This window comes from Metopolophium dirhodum, chromosome 8, assembly GCF_019925205.1.
Source record: "Metopolophium dirhodum isolate CAU chromosome 8, ASM1992520v1, whole genome shotgun sequence".
Lineage (NCBI taxonomy): Eukaryota > Metazoa > Arthropoda > Insecta > Hemiptera > Aphididae > Metopolophium > Metopolophium dirhodum.
This window is the reverse complement of record NC_083567.1, coordinates 31,620,400-31,637,943: the sequence shown is the minus strand read 5'-3', so window position 1 is coordinate 31,637,943 and position 17,544 is coordinate 31,620,400. Positions and strand designations below refer to the sequence as shown.

The 17,544-nt window shown below is 25.4% G+C and overlaps 3 protein-coding genes across 3 annotated transcripts; 2 read left to right on the top strand and 1 right to left on the bottom strand.

The window, feature by feature from the left end:
* The first annotated feature begins 1,016 nt into the window (after window positions 1-1,016).
* On the top strand, window positions 1,017-4,757 carry LOC132950849 (uncharacterized). Its single transcript, XM_061022441.1, has 3 exons — window positions 1,017-1,492; window positions 1,761-2,008; window positions 4,256-4,757. Exons 1-3 carry the CDS (start codon window positions 1,348-1,350, stop codon window positions 4,508-4,510), a joined length of 648 nt encoding a protein of 215 aa, XP_060878424.1. The 5' UTR covers window positions 1,017-1,347; the 3' UTR covers window positions 4,511-4,757.
* A 124-nt stretch (window positions 4,758-4,881) lies between these two features.
* On the bottom strand, window positions 4,882-9,307 carry LOC132950848 (ras-related GTP-binding protein C). The gene is made up of 8 exons (XM_061022440.1): window positions 8,984-9,307; window positions 8,108-8,259; window positions 7,821-8,049; window positions 7,565-7,742; window positions 7,315-7,454; window positions 7,107-7,249; window positions 6,883-7,040; window positions 4,882-6,793 (listed from the first exon to the last, which is right to left on the bottom strand). The coding sequence occupies exons 1-8, from the start codon at window positions 8,984-8,986 to the stop codon at window positions 6,681-6,683; spliced, it is 1,116 nt and encodes a 371-aa protein (XP_060878423.1). The 5' UTR covers window positions 8,987-9,307; the 3' UTR covers window positions 4,882-6,680.
* Window positions 9,308-9,745: 438 nt separating this feature from the next.
* On the top strand, window positions 9,746-12,880 carry LOC132950180 (mitotic spindle assembly checkpoint protein MAD2B). The gene is made up of 5 exons (XM_061021453.1): window positions 9,746-10,188; window positions 10,705-10,823; window positions 10,880-11,064; window positions 11,132-11,300; window positions 12,571-12,880. Exons 1-5 carry the CDS (start codon window positions 10,167-10,169, stop codon window positions 12,733-12,735), a joined length of 660 nt encoding a protein of 219 aa, XP_060877436.1. The 5' UTR covers window positions 9,746-10,166; the 3' UTR covers window positions 12,736-12,880.
* Window positions 12,881-17,544: the final 4,664 nt, after the last annotated feature.

Here is a 17,544-nt window from a genome sequence, read left to right as displayed (position 1 = left end):
AACAGAGGAACCTTTTGCGGGGCGTCCTTCGTCACCCGCCCACCTTCTCGTTTCCAATCCATTATTATATCTTAGTCCGTGTATAATATATTATACAATTATGTATTATCTATGCTACCGAGTACCGATTGAAAAATACCAATCGATATATTCAAATAAAAACTATCGACATTTTCATATTTCATTCGAAAAAAACCTATTGTGATATTCAAATAAAACCAACTCTTTTACATGTAATTTCGTCCAAATTTGAACATAAAATGTCTATAAAATATGTGTTCAATAATTTTAACTTCAGACGCTCATAAAAAATTATTGTGGACTTCCGACTTACGCTCAACTTTTTTTTTAATTTCCACTAACGTGAACTTATGCGGACCATTGTATTACATTTCCAAGTTTTTTGACCGAGTAAAAGTTTTTATCGACAATATTTTAAAAAAAATCTAATAAGACTTTAAATTTTCTAATGTCCATAAACAGTTAAAAAAGAATTGCAACTTGAAATGTTTCAAAAATTGTATGATGCATAGAAATCGTCAACTTAAACGATCAATGAAAATGTCATGCGTCTAAGATTATTTTTTAGAGTTACAATAAAAAACAAAATCTATTTTTTTGAAATGTGATTTTATGAATTAAACTATCGAATAGTATTTTGATAGTTTTTATTATTCAGTTTACGAATACAACTATCGAAAGATTTTACTATTCAGTCCTGGAATAAAACTATCGAATCACTGCGCTGCGCTAGGACAAAAAAAAACGAAAATATCCCCCGCCGACTAAAAGTTGTGCAACATCACCAAAAGATGGTCAAAAGCCGTATAACCACTCTTACCATTTTCTCTTATCACTCACGGGCCTCGGGTATCAGTGTCATTGAACTATATGGTATACTATATTTAGTACTATATATACTATACTTATCATATAGTTCAATGGCAGCACCATTCTTATCTGTTGTCTTTTTCTAACACGCTATCTCGGGTATCTTTACATTGGTCTTATGGCGGGTGAGCATTCCAGTTATCATATAGTTCAATGATCAGTGTATCTGTGTATATTATTTCGAGACTGTAACAAGATAATATTATTATTATCTTAATACTTATATGTTTTAAAATTTAAAATTTCAATCGTGGTCCGTGCCCTGTGGACTGCAGTCCGTCCGGTCTTGACATCAAAATTATAAAAATAAAGTGAGATGTTTAAATTTTAACTTTTAATTTTTATTTTATATAAACGAACTTGAATGTCATATCTCTAAATTAATATTAGAAGAATTTTGCAAGTAATTTTTATTCTTACCTATAAACTGAATGTTATAATTATACAAATTGTATAATGAATGTTGAAGAAAGACGTGAAGCAAGACGCAGAAGAATATTAGAGAATTCAGAAGTTAGACTTAAAAAAATTACTTCCATAAGTTCTAACCAAACACAAAATATATTAAATGAACAATCAGAATTTATAAAAGACAAATCAGGTAATAAATATTATTTTAGATTGATATTAATAAATTATTGATTTAAACAATTTTCTCTAAGAAATCTACCCTTTTTTAGGATTTTATTTAATTTTTTATATGCAAAAAAACTTTTTGATCACTATAGCAGAACACCTGTATTTTATTCTTTTGAAATAAAAGATATATGATACATCAGAAAACTGAAAGTTGCTATGGCCCACTCTTTAAATTATGTATCTTAATAAATTTAAAAAAATATTAATTATTGTATTTTTTTTTTTTTCAGAGAACTGTACACAGAATTCTGAATTGCTCTATCCTCCTGTTCCAAAAAGTCTTATAGAAAATGTGATACCAACAGTTCTTGAGGACCAAAAAGTTTTTAGCTATGAACAAAATCATTTCAATCCACAATTACATTCCAAAGATATTAAATATGAAATTAAATTACCATCTATTACAACCTTACACGTTGTATTATCTCAATTTGTTTTAGTATTATTTTACTATGACTTAGGATTTTTATTTGGCAATGTAAGTAATATATAATTGAATTTTAAAATAGATATTATAATAATTTTATTATAAAAATAAAAATTCTGTTTCTATTCTGAGAGGAAAAAGAAACTATTTAAAATAGATATATTTTTTGCGGCAATCGGTCAAAATATCCAAATTTGAAAATGTAAAAAAAATGTTTATAAATGACATTATAAAATTTTAAAATGTCATTACTCATACTCAAATAATATAAAATAAAATATTGGTTAAAATGTAAAATAATTCAACTACACAGATTATAAGATAACATTTTATTTTCTAACAAAATTAGCTCAAATATTAAATTGTAAAATTAATTCAACCTAGATATGCTGTATTAATAATGATAAATAAATTATTTTAATTGAAATAATATCACAAAATATACTTCACAAATATTAGTTGTTGTAGTCAAATAATATATTATAATATTATTGTTATTTATAATAAAGTTTTTTTTTTTTTACCATAGCTTAAGACAAAAATTAAACTCATGGGCTGATATTTCGGCCCAGGAGAATACTGGCCCACTTACTAATTTACCAAATATTAAATTTTAGCAAAATATATAACTATATACATCGATACAAACTTTGAACAGCTTATGTTTACAATTGTTAACACATTGACAACAGTCTAAGTGTACTTTTATAACACAATACAAGTGAATAATTTGAATTATTATGTTACAATATGTTATTTAATAAGAAATCTTATTCAATAAATAATAAAATTATTAAGATATTACTAAAATCTGCTTTTAGACTTTAGTAATATCTTAATAATTTCATCATTATCTATTTCGTATAGAACATCCATTTCTATTGTCATGAGCTAAAAGCTTTTAGTTCACTTTATGTAGGTACCTACTACAAAAACAAAATATGTGTATATCTTTTTATTTTCTAAAAAATGTTTTTCTGTGCTTGCAATTTTACAAGTTAATATATTTGAGCTAATTTTAACTAAAATTCAGTATTATCTACTAATCTACATAATTGTATTATTTTATATTTTCACATTGTAGAATGTATATAAAAACTTTTTACTACATTTTTAAAATTGGATATTTTGACCTAGATTCACTTTTTACTTCCCGTAATACTCGAAAAGTTTCATATTAGTTAATTAAAAATTAATATTATAATGTAATTTATTATTTTTTAATTCCCAAAGTATTTGCAAAACCATATTATTATCCTAAGTTAGTTGCTGATATCATAATATTTACTTCTTATGTCATAGCATTGCTTTATTAAAATATATTTATCCATTATTTTTTATGCACACTTAATATTTTAAAACTATAAAACTATAAAAACTATTAAAATTATTTGGGTAATGTATGTCAGTAAATTGTCAGGTTGTCATCATGTTGTATGTGTAATTTAAAATGTGTGCCATGTTACAACTGCTAATCGCTATTAACTTATTTTTAAATATTAATTTTAAAGAGTTTTTTAGAACATTTTATTTGTTTTGACGATAATTTCTAGTTGTAAAAATTAAATGCCAGTATTTACCCTTCTTCAATAAAATTATAACATACTATACTTTGTTCAAAATAAGACAATGACCTGGCGGCAACCAGTTTTTGTTCCGCGACAGTCAGATGCCGTCCCTACTACGGTGACGCCACAGAACAAAGCCACGCCCGTATGCACAACTCGACGGCCGAGTCATCGTCTTATTTTGAACAGAGTATAGATTAACCTACACGTAAGACAACTAGATCCAGAAAAAATATTGATCATGAATATCCAAATTTTAGATGAAATACCAATACCTAAGGTTTCCTGTTAGTGGGGTGATTAGTTGTTCACGGCTCTGTAGCATTTTACCATTTTATTATTGGTGTTTAATGTTTGAAATTAGCCATTAACAATTAAAAAATTTCTTTGGAATCAATATTATGATAACTTTTAAATTATTATAATAGTATATAAGGCCGCCTGAACCCCTACCCCCAAGATATTATTATATATTTATAAATGAAAAGTGTCCAGTATTTATATTTAAAAAATGTTGGATCCCCTGAATTTTTTTTCTGTGACAGCCTTGATTGTATACAATATTGCCCATTGGATTTCATTAATATTAACAAAGCTAGACTCAGCCTCTGCTTATACATAATTAATATAATTTGACATTATTTTGTATACTTACAATAAGCTAACTATTGTATTGATACTGTATTATTTGTATTATATTATTAATATTTTTACGTTTGGTCTTTTCTAGTCAATAGTAGTGCCATTTATGCTCAGTGCAATACCTGAATTATATATGTCAAAGGAACAGCATGATAATATCCACATAATTGTGTTATTAATGATGGGGTTTTCTCAAAATTTGGCAAGAAAAATATCTAGATATTTAAAATTGGCAAGCTTAACGGGAAAAAGATTTTGTGTATATATTTTTTGTTTTACATGTTCATATGCAATATTAACTAATCTATATTTTGATGTTAAACATAATATTTCCATACAATAACAAATTTATTAATTAGTGAAATGTATATTTTTATTTTTTTTTTCATAATGGTATTTTTAATTATTATAATGTACCACAATATATTAGGTTTTAAATTTTGGGCCATTGGAATATATAATTAAAAGTTTTTAGTTTAAAGGTTTATTATAAAAAAATTCTAGCAAATTGTTTTAATATAATAATATAATTGTTCAATATAAATATTGATGATTAAGTAAATAAATAAAATCAATTCCACTTACGAAAAGTGTCTTGTTATTTATAAAATTTCATTTTTATATGTACATTGCAAATACCTTCTTATAATATATATAAATACATATAATTCTAGTTTACGGGGGACGGAGTGGCCGAGCGGACTAAGGTGTCGGCTGCGACACAGTCGACCCGAGTACGATTCCTCAGCCATGGGCGGCATTTTTCTACGGACAAGTCACGGTGTCCGGAGAACAAGTGCCGCCATCCCCCACCCGGGCATAGCAGATACCTACGGGTGCCCACTTGAAAAATCTGTCTAAAACTACACACACGTGTTTACCAACCAACAGTATCCTCCCCCACAAATAAACAAACAAACTGCTAATGGCCATAGTTGCCGGGCTTAATGACCAAAAAAAAAAAAGTTTGCTTTATAGTAATGTAGTTGCAATTTTTAAATATTATAATACTATGTGTCTTTCAATATTATATTAATAATTATATGTATATGTAATTTCCATTTCGTGATGGCCAGTATAAGTTGGCCTTTTGCTCTCCAGATGTGTCCGGCACACTTTATTCTCTGGCTCTGGAGTGTGGCACCTATATTGGGTTCATTAAATAGAGTATTCAGCTCTCTGTTTGATCTTATTTCATAGCTACCTTCATCGTTTTTCTTTGGTCCAAATATTTTTCGTAGGATTTTCTTTTCGAAAATTATTAATTTGTTTTCGTCAGATTTGGTAGACGCCCATGCTCCACAAGCATACAGTACAATTGGTCTGACGGGAGTCTTATATAATCTGATTTTTGTTCTTCTTGATAATATTTTAGATTTAAATAATTGGACTAATGAATAATAGCATTTGTTGCCAGCTGTGATTCTTCTGTGTATTTCTTCATGGCTATCTGCCCGCGAGTTTATATCTACTCCTAAGTACTTAAAGTTCCAAACTCTTTCAAATGACATGTGAGAGGAAGGCCTAGGCAACGATGGGAGGACCGAGGCAAGGAAGACCTCAGAATGTTGGGAGTTATGAACAGAGAAGAACTGGCAGAGCACAGAGAAATATGGAGGGAGATAGTGGAAGCGGCAATAGGCTTAAATGGCCTAGAATAAGCCTCTTTAAAAAAAAAAATATATGTAATTTTCACATAGTGAAATTGAGGTTTTTGTACTCTGATTTTATTTTTATGCAAGTGTCAAGAGGTATCCAATAAAACTAATTTCTCTATTTTTTTCTTGGGTCATGAATTAGTGTGCAACTTTAATTCAGAAAATTTTAATTGTAACTATACTAAGTTATGAAGTTATACTAGCTTTTTGTTGAACAAGTTTCCAACTGTGATCTATTTTTAACTTCCAGTGTATCAACAACAATAGTACTTGTTCTACTCGAGAAATTTGATTGTGATTTTTTCCCCATCAACTGCATAACTGCTTTTTCACAATGTTGATGAATCATTTTTATATAGAGTGGTTTGAGGATGACAATCAACTCGGTGTCCACGGTAGGTAGACAGAAAAAAGTGTGGCCAAGGTTGAATGGCGAAGTAATAATAGTACATGTATAATATAATAGTACAAAATAAAAGTGATTATAAAAAATAAAAGTACATACTCTATGAACACCCTTCATATTATAATATAATACTAGTATTCAATATGATTAAGGTATCATTTAATTTAATAATGAATATTTTCCTGAAAACTATTCTATTTTAACATGACAAAATAATGCCTTGCTTAAATAATAATAATTAATGTACAAAAAATGTTATTTGTAAGTCTAACTAATAATTATTTATTAACTTTATATTTGTTTTATTACACCATTTTAATTTTAAAAGTTTTACAATGATTACCTCCATTATTTTTATTAATAATTAAATATAAACTTACATATCTTAAAATAAAGTAAAGATTTAGTAATAGGTATAATATTCAAACATAAATGAGTTAAATTATTAATTACTTATATGATGGTGGCTTTCTAGGTTCAATACTTTCTTTTTCTTTATCTTTTAATTCAAAAAGTTTATGTATACCTTTTCGTAAAATCACAAAATTATAATCTATAATTCCTACAAATAAAAATAAAATTAAAAAAAATTAATTTATATATATCATAGAATGTTTTATAGAATAAAATGTATGATATTTTGTAACTTACTTTGTTTTTCAAAGTTATCTTCTCTTAGTATGCATACAAGTGCCAAAAAACTGCATACCTCTCTTAAATATAAAATTGTACCATTATTTAGTTTAATTAGACTTGAACTTTGATCATCGAAAGCTGGATCATTCATTAATCCTGGATTTTCGCCCAACCTAAAAAATATTGTGACATTGACCTGTTTACCTTTAACTCCTAAAGTAAATCTATAAATTACTTACCCATAAATATTTGATAAGTCTATAACAACATCAATCATATCACAACAAAGTTCATAACTTTGAATATCGACCGGTGATGAATCAGTTGCTACATATATTTTAGTTTTCACATCATATAAAAAGGCTTTTTCAATTCCAGATGTCTGAAATAAAATTATTTATAAAACTAAAACAAAAAAAAAGAACATTAATTCAAAATAAATATTACTGATATAATGATGTTCAGAAAATTTTCAAGAGTTGCATAATGAGGAATCATTTTTTGCACAACTCTACTAAATGCTTCAAATATGCTATGGTCATAAATTGACGTCAAATGGAAACTAATATATATTTTTTGTTCGTCTCCTAAACAAAAAGTTAGTATTTGTTTCAATTTAATGAATTGATAAAACATTTCATTAATATGGTAGTTAACTTTTACAATTAAATCAAAGTTTTAAGAGTCTAAAAACTACCTGAATCTACAAGATCATCATTAGCTCTTTGGTGGATTTCTCTTTGAGTTTCCATTTTAGTATCTTCTGTGAGTCCATCTACTTTATGAATGAAAACTTCAAACTTTATATTCTTATTTATTTTGTAGGCTTTTGTTACAACTGAATGTAAACGATTTAGTGCACTAGCTATAGCATCCTTTGAAAGAATGAATTTATAATATAGATTAATTTACATTAAATTAATCTTATAAATTATAAATAATTATATATTTACTTGAGCATCAATCACAAATACAAGTGATTGGCATCCTTGAAGTATAGATTGTACATCATATTCAGAATCAGTAAAGTCAAAGTGACCAGGAAAGTCACAAATTTGGAAATTCACAAATGCTGAATTATTAACAACATCTTTTAGCATTGAATTATTACTTCCAATAAATAAGGTCTCATTCGGCGACATTTTTTGAAAAACCACTTTCTGTATGGAAGTTTTCCCACTCCTTAAAAGTTTGATAAATATAAATCAAAGCATATACAATAAATTATACAACAATTTACCCTCTTAAGCCCATAAGTACAAGTCGTGGTAAATCATCTCTGTCTGATTCTGTATCTTCATCTGATATAAATTCATTAAATTCATAGTGTTTAGGTAATGATCCAATATCAAAAGTTGTGCTAAACGATTCTTCCTCAACTCTATTAAACGACTAGGAAAATAATTTTATAAGGAACATACAAATAGAATTAATCAATAATTTGAAAAAAATTAATATTCATTTTATTCTATATTTAGAATAATGCTGCATTAGTTATACATAAATTGACTATCCCCGCACATTTATAACAAAAGTGCAAACACTATTGTAATTTAATAATATTAAAGGTAAATTAGTTTAACATTATTATTTATTATTTATGTATAACAGCGGTGGTCAATACTAGGAAAGGGTTAAATAATAATATTGAAAATTACTTGAAGACTGCATATATTTTTTTAAATAAAAAAATTGTTTAATTGTATTTTTTTAAATAAATACTATTTCTTAAAAAAAAAATATTGCAAATAAAAAAGCACAAAAAAACATGTAAGAATTTTTTATTTTTTTCACACTTTATTTATATTTTATCTGTATATTATACATTTAGGACTAAGACTAAAAATTTACTTCTAAAATAACAAATTATTATACCTATAGGTACCTATATGAAATTAATAATTTCATAGTTATTTTGGTAGGTATCCAACTAACAGTGGCAGATCCTGGGCTTAATTTTGGGAGGGGCATGTGTGGGGGGGAGGGGCAAGAGTACAAAAAGTTCCAAAATTGGCCAAGCCCAATGTAAAACAAAAGAAAACTACGGTGCCCTCCTCCTGGATCCACCACTGCTAACTAAACCAAATATTTAAAAATATATCAATTACATACATACCATGATAAATTAATGCAGGAAAAATTAATTTTTCAAATATAATACTGTCTGACTGAATATTATACTAGAAATACTAATTACCTAACAACTAAAAGTATTTTATATCATTGAACATTTGATTAGGACGTTTTTACTAAAATGATGAAGGTACTTAATATTTAATATAGATGATAGATTAGAGAATTATCTTTCTAAAACGAGATATAAAAGTTACTACACTTGCACATTACAATTTTCAATATTTATTTCAGAACTACAAGTAAGAATACGACTTTAGGAATTCAGAATTTCTCAATTTCGGACATGAGATAATAATATTTAATCTATTCTGTGATAATATTATGTCGATATTATCATTACCATCGTCTATTTGTCCAGGCAAATGTGAAATGGGTATGTTCACAACTAGTGTTATCACAAAATTGTTGATTACTTCTTCTGTAATCAACATAAAATCAAGACTTCCAAACAATCAAAACCCATTTTTTTAAGTATTGTATGTTTATACCATAGAGTAATAGTAATAATTACTCTATGGTTTATACGTAGTACGGACTTAAGTTGAAGTCGTACTTATTGAACAAATAAATATTATGTAATAAATATTAATTAAATAATAGTTTTATCTATTCAGTGATTCTTAAGAATATTATTTATTAGAATTTAGAAGATATTATCACAGAATAGATAAATATTATCTTAACCGTGGATAATATTATTATTATTTTATTATTATCATTAGGTTGTTCTATGATACCAAGGCCAACGTTTATTATATTTTATATCTGTGCCATAGATAAAAGATAAATGATCTGTGATACATAATGTAATAAAGATATCTTACTATCTTAGGACTTAAGAGTTAAGACACGTTGACTAAGGACATTTTTATAGTTTATATGTCTGTAGTCTGGAACTCCGGTATTAAGATTCACCAAACAAGTATCAACTGTATAGTAGTGTAGTTAAAAACTTTCGAGTTTGAACCGTTGTTATGATAAAGATCAGAGTAGACTTAATTTGAAAATTTTGTCCTTTTACGTTACGATAATTGATAAAATATATACCTATGCAGCTACACATGTCCAATGTTGTAGGTATAAATTGTGAAAAATCATCAGTGTTCGCCGTAAACTGTAGTTCTTATTGATGTTTTAAGACTAGAACAATAATAGAGAATGCAATGAGTAAAGAAAAGATTTCGGGTATGATTCATTGTAATTAAAAATCAAATAACATAAATAATAATATTATTAACAGCATTTTCATTGCAGGTTTTTTTTATTGATTTAAAAATAGTTTATGATTTATATGCTTTCATGCATTATTTTATATTAAATTACAACTGTTATACTTAAATTTGGTTATTCTGAAAATATGTTTCAAGTTTTTGTATTTAAAATTTAAATGGTTTGAATCCACTTTCCAGATGTTAAAATGTTTAGCCAGATAAATGTAGTCCCGAATATTAAAGAAAATCAATATAAATAAATATTAGAAATTAAATACATACTAGATACTACATACTAGAAATTCGCTAGGCTGAACCAGTATGAAAATTAATGAACCAGGATGTGACATATCATTTACATGGTTCATTCATTATTTTGGTGCGGGATAATGTGGGATAGTTTTAAACCTGTATAGTTTCAGTTAACTCATTTTTAGACATATTATTATTATTAACAGTTAAAATAAAAACTATCTAATGTGTGTTTTAGATAGTGTATCTGTACTTATTGAACTTATAGAAGTGTCTATTCATTGTATACTGTACGCAAGAAAAATATATCCTGAAGGTATTTTTGAACTAAAAAAGAAATACAATGTACCTGTGCATGTAAGACATTTTTTTTATAAAATCTATTTCAGTATTTTATCATATGATTTTTTAAGGTTTCTATTTATCCAAAGTTGAATTCCTATATAAACGGTACACTCAATGCTGTCAAAAGTTTATTGAAATTAAAAAAATTGTGCAGATTGGATGTTTGTTTTTATAACAAGATTGGAGTTGTAGTTGAACGTTTCGTATTCAACATTCGTAATGTTGAACTTGAATTGAATTTATCAGATTTTTCGTAAGTGTTTATTATTATGTTATACCTAATTATGTTAAATCAATGTTGTTTTTTTTTCATAAATAAGGAATTTAAGAGATCCATATTTAATAAAGTTAGAACAAATGTTGAGAGCTTTCTGTTTAAAACTAACAGTTAGTGATTCTCTGTTGAAGCCTTTACCTTCAAGTTGTACATTTCAGATTCACATCCATACAACTGAAACAACATTCATTGAAATTCAAAAGGATTCAGAAGTATGTATTTATTAATTTAATTAGTTTATTGTTGCTCAGGAGAGAGTAAAAGTTAAAGGTTTTAGTTTTTTAAGCACTATTTTGGGGCTCTGAGCCTTTGAAATGTGAAAGTGCTTCTCAAATTGAATAAAACTTTTTTTTAGATTGAAAAGATAGTATATTATATCAAATCTAAGAAATCAAGGTGTATAGACGAGGTTTTGTCACTTGCTTGAAATTATTATTAATAAAACTATACTCCATTTTTTTTCCGAAAAAAAAATTAAACTATAATATAAGGCAATTGGCATCGAGCCATCAATACAAGGTCCTTAATGTAGCAGGAAATCACTACATCAGTAGTAGTGACTTTTATCAACTCAATATCAATGTGTTTACGGGTACCAAAGTGGCAAAAACTATCAATACATAATATATACATGTGTATTGTTTACAATGTGTAACAAATTAACTTAATTAAGTGAGTTTCGCTTAACGTGATCGCAGTGGTTCAGGCCATTTTTATTCTATGAACCTGTTGATTCCATAAAACATTTATTTAGCTTGTTGAAACCACTGTAACAAATATTCTTCTAAATCAACAATTTGTTTCCGTTTTCGAGAAAGTCAACTTTTATTCTCCATATTCAACAATTTCCTTACGATTTTTTTAAATTTTGTTTGACTTAGGCTGGAGAATTTTCGGAGCTAATGTGGCTAGTCTTTGCAAACATTTTTCTAACTTATCAAAACAGACTAGTAATTCTTTTTTTTTTAAATTTTTCATCATTTAAGAAAAATGTTTAAACACAAATTTCATTAACCTAAACGACACGAGTACACAACATACAAAAGATAACTGAACAACGTGAATGTACAATACACTCTCCCACTGATAAGTTCAAAAAAAAAAAAAAATGAGTAGTAAATTTACCAGTTTGTAATACCATGAAAACGAAAAGAATGTTCATAAAAGTATAAAAGTGATTCAATTACTTGGTACATAGTGATTCTAATAAGAGGTCAATTTAACATATTAAGTAACATAAGACTTGGTTTGAGATTTTCTTTTTTAATTCCAATAAATGGTTGATTCTATAAACCAGTGATCACATTAGTTAAACTCACACTTTAGTATGAAAAATAAAATAAAAATGTTGTATTTTAAAAAAATGAGAGTTTAACCTAACTAATATATTCATGTGGCATAATGTTATGGAAAATAATTTGTATATTTCACTTTATACTTGGTGGAAAATCTTTAATAATCATCTGATATTTTAATTTTTAGGAATTTCCATTAATACCTAGTGAAAAAAAAGATACAATTTTAACATCACCTGCAATAGTGCCAATGCGTAGTATTGACTGTGAACATTTAAATTTAGAAATCTATGCTGAAGAAGGAAATAAGGATGAAGACCCAGATTTATTTACACCGAGTCCATTAGTTTAAATACACTCAATATCAATGTTGAATATTTCATTAGAAATATGTTGTTCCTGTAAAAACTATGAAATTATACAGACCAGTAAAACTATGTTAAATTTCATATTCAAGTTATTTAGTAATATATTTTTTCTATGATTATATATTTATATTGACTAGTAGTTCATAATTTATTGAAAAAGGATTAAATTTAAATTAAATTTAGTAAACTTATATTACATTTGATTTGTAAAAGAATTTTTCTAAAAAAAATTTTATTTTTCAGAAAATTCACCCGCGTCTTAAACCTCTCCAAAAATAATTTTGAATTTAAATTTCTTTGAAATGGGTATACTTACACGTTACATAGGTACCATCTAAAATTGAATAGTTTATTCTACATTAAATGTTCATTTATACCCATCTGATATTTTAAAAGGAATAAAAAAAAAAACATCATTGAGTATAACAATATTAATTAATTTAATTTATAGTTATACTCAAATACCCTGTGATACTATTTAGTATTTATATAGTTGTACTGTATTTATAATCAATGATAATAGGTTACATAATTTTTTATCTATCTATCTATCTATGGTGTTTTACAAGCCATTTAGCCCATTGCCGCAACAACCACTTGCCTCCACTGATCTCTTTCCTTAATAATACATAATTTTTATACCTACATGGACATGGTATTACTTATTTATGTAATATAGTAATATACTAAATCAAGAGGATGGGGAAACTTTTTTAAAAGAAGCTAAAAAATAAAAATGAAAGCTGGGCATAAAATGGAATACATGTTTTATCCTTAGCCTGTTGTGTATGAAATACCAATTTTGACCGGACAATGACAATCAACCATTTAAGTTATCACAGTCCATGTCACCTAATAATATAACGTATTTCATAAACCATCACAAGTAAATATTGTTATTAATCACTTATAACAATATAATAATAATTATAAGTGTAGTTTTGGATTTGACATTGCATGGGAAGAGTGTGCACAGTGCAGTTGTACAAGTTAACATTGATTGACATATACTGGCTAATAATGATAAAAATAACAGTAAATTAACAATTTTTTAATCGATTTCTGACAAATTTAGATAAAATTTATTTTTCAAGGAAAGATGATTGATACTATAAAAATCTCATTTTTGCAGTGTAAATAATAAATAAAATAAAAATAATTAGCTTAATCTTAACAAAAATAAGTAAAAAAACCCTTTATTTTCCTTGATATAGACAGAAGAGATACAAATTTGAATGATTTTTTAATTTGCTCTGAATTAAATGAAATTGTAATTTCTTATTGATAATTTACAAAATATGCAACTGCATAAGTATTTTGATATTATAAAAATTATTCAGTTCTTAAAGAATTAATAATATGTTGATCAAATTTAATATTATTAATAATACCTCAAAATTTACTGTTAGCAATGTTAGCATAAGTAGTATTGAATAGTAATTTCATTATTACTGTACCTTGTTGTTGAACTATTTAAATGATGACACCTTGAATTGGAAATTTTTCTAGTGTTCTTATGATATTCTACTTCAGTATAACATTTGATTAAAGTTGGTAGTATATGTACATATATATTTAGGTCATACAAATAAATAACTGACAAAATATTTTATTAATTATAATTTATAATTATATTATATCCAAATAACAATTTTTTTCAAATAGAGAGCGACTTTTTCCACAAAATCAATTTCATAATAATTCTAACATAGCAGAAAAATTATTATGATGCTAATTTATTTATTTATACATAAAGAAAAACATAAATAATTTTTATAAGCCAAATCAAAATGGTTGGATTTTTAAAATATAACAACATAAAAATCCTAATGATATTTTCAACCTAACAATAAATAATACAATACCTGAGTTTAAAAAATCTATACTACATAATGGTTTCTACATTTATCCAACAAAAACACCAATTTAATCCAGTGCCCATCTTATTAATGTAAATTGATGATAAATTTGTAGTTATTATAACATTTGTGTCATAGGCAAAATAATTTTTTCATTTAATATTTTTAAAAATTGTAAATGTATTAATAGGTTATTATGTTAATATTATTTCATTATAAGCTTTCAAATGTGTACCTAATCACTTTTTATTTGTATTTTTACCGCAGTCAATATAAAATTTCAAAAATCACTGTATATACTTATACCTACAGAAAAAAAAACAACGAATGCAGACAGGCGATTGGAATTTTGTAGATAATATGTGTAAAACCACCATGTTTAATGATTTTAAAAATCCAAGTATTTGTGTATATTTTAAATTTATATTCATATGTATAAACAATACATTTACATACGTCTTTACAGTCTCAACAATATATATTTTACATTTTTATGGACAAAATATAATAATCTATATTAGAACATTCTTTGTTATGTACAGCAATAATAAGATATATGTATATATTTATATTATAAAAAATTAAAATAAAAATAATAATAATAATAAAAAACAACATAATTCAACTATCTTAACAAACAAACAAAACATTATAATTTATACAAATGTTGTGGCGTTATGGATAGAAATAAAATGATAAAGAATTGCTTTTTATTTACCAGATAATAGTTTCGAATAGAAGACGTGAAAATGATTTGGCCCCAGATGTAAATGTAGTAACAGTTATTTATTTAGTTAAAGATAAAATAATACTCAAGATCTTCAAACAATAATTTTAACAATATTAAAATACATGCTAATTTTAATTTTTTTTAGGAGAGAATTTTGAAGAATAATAATTACACAAGATTTCCATTCATATAAAGGTTAGTTAATTAAGCAATAACAATAATGACTACAATAACTTTGATATTCTTATCATTTCAATTACTTAAAATTTTAAAGAAAATATTAGGAATAGGTAGAAATAACACAATAATTTGTAATCATCAATGAATTCTACTTTGAGTTTGTTTTTTGTGGAATTTAAAAAAAAAACACTGTATATCCGTACATATATTTAGTCCATTTAACGAATGAAATATAAAATAATTAGACATGTATAAATTTATGATTGAAATACTGGGAAATTAATTTTGACATTGAATAATATAAAAAGTTTTTTTGTTAATTGTATAAAAAAAAAATAAAAAAACTTTCATAACTAATGAATTTAATTTATCAAAACTAATATTTTTTCTTTTCAAATGGGACTTACTAAATCTTTTATGTTATACAAAAACATAATATTTAATATTAAATTTTATGTGTAATTATAAGATATTTGTAAATTAAAATGTGCACCTATGGCTAAACAATATATAATTGTTAGTTGAGGTTAGTAAGCATAAACTATATACTTTTTTTGGAGAAAAGAAGAGAACATTTTTAAAATTATATTGCTGTAAAAGGTATGACATTTTATTGTTTAATGATATTTACATGATTATGAATTTACGATAATATATTTTTAATATACTTGCCACTATTTGATAAAAATAAGTTTATTGAAAATAATCAATAAGGGAGATAAATAAATGTGAGATGTTATTCTGTAAAAACATTAATTCCCAAACAGAATATAATATTATAAATTAATGTTATATAAATAAAAATTACATAACCTAATATATTTAAATCTTTAAAATGTGCTTTAGGGAGCAATTTCGAAACAATAATTTTTTTTTAAAAAAAACATAATACTAAAAATGAAGGTAAAGGTAACTAATCAGTTATAACAAACATTAGAAAATATTTACAAAAAGAATTAGATTAACTATAACATAACTTATTCAACTTAGAATATAATGGATAGTTATGGTTTCTGGGGTTTTGTGTGCACATTTAAAGGTACTTGTGATAACTTAAAAAGCTCTTGCTCATAAAAACAAATTTTTGTTTAGTTACAAAAATATAGAATTAATAAGTAAAAAATAAAAATTATGTTTTAGAAGATTTATTATTAATTTTATTCCACTTTCTTTAAATAATAATAGTAAAAGAAAAAAAAAATGTCTTAAAAATTGTAGGAATGGTAATGCCGTCTTAAGCCTTAAATATATCATACATTGATATCACTGATAAAAATAAAAAAACTGACAAGCGTGTAGGCCATACGCAAGTCAACTTGACGCATGCTTTCTACTTAATTTGTCTAATTGTAAATTTTTGAATATTACCACGTATTTATTTAACAAAATTAATAATTTAATTTTTATAAAAATGTTGGAATATATTTCTTTTTTACTAAAATTATAATTTTATTAAAAAACTGGTTTTACAATCATTGGATCATTTTCATAAGCTAGTCAACAAAATAGGAAGAATCTAAAAATATAAGAAAAATTTTTCATTTATTTTAAGTTTAAAAAATGATTTATGTATAACTATTTCTTTTAGATGTGTCATCTATTCAGTTAACTTTTTGTTTGAAACACCAGTTTATCTTCATAATATAAACTAATTAAAATTTATTGATAAAATCATTATTAAAAGAACAATATTTGTGATAATGTCCAACACACTTATATGAGCATTAACTATCGTATTAACTAGGAAGAAATAATACTGCTTGTATAGTGTATACTGTGGAGATAACTCACATAATCATTCAAAGGAGCTTGGTTTCTAACAGACACAGAATACAAATCTACAAACATGTTTTTATCTTTGACAAAATCGGTTAGAAAGCATCCAAAGCCATATATTGTAATTGACTTATTACTTTAGAAATATATATAAATACATATAATTAACTTTATAATTATAATACATCTAATGGTTTTGAAATAAAATCTATGACATTATATAAAATTACAGTAGACAAATCAACAAA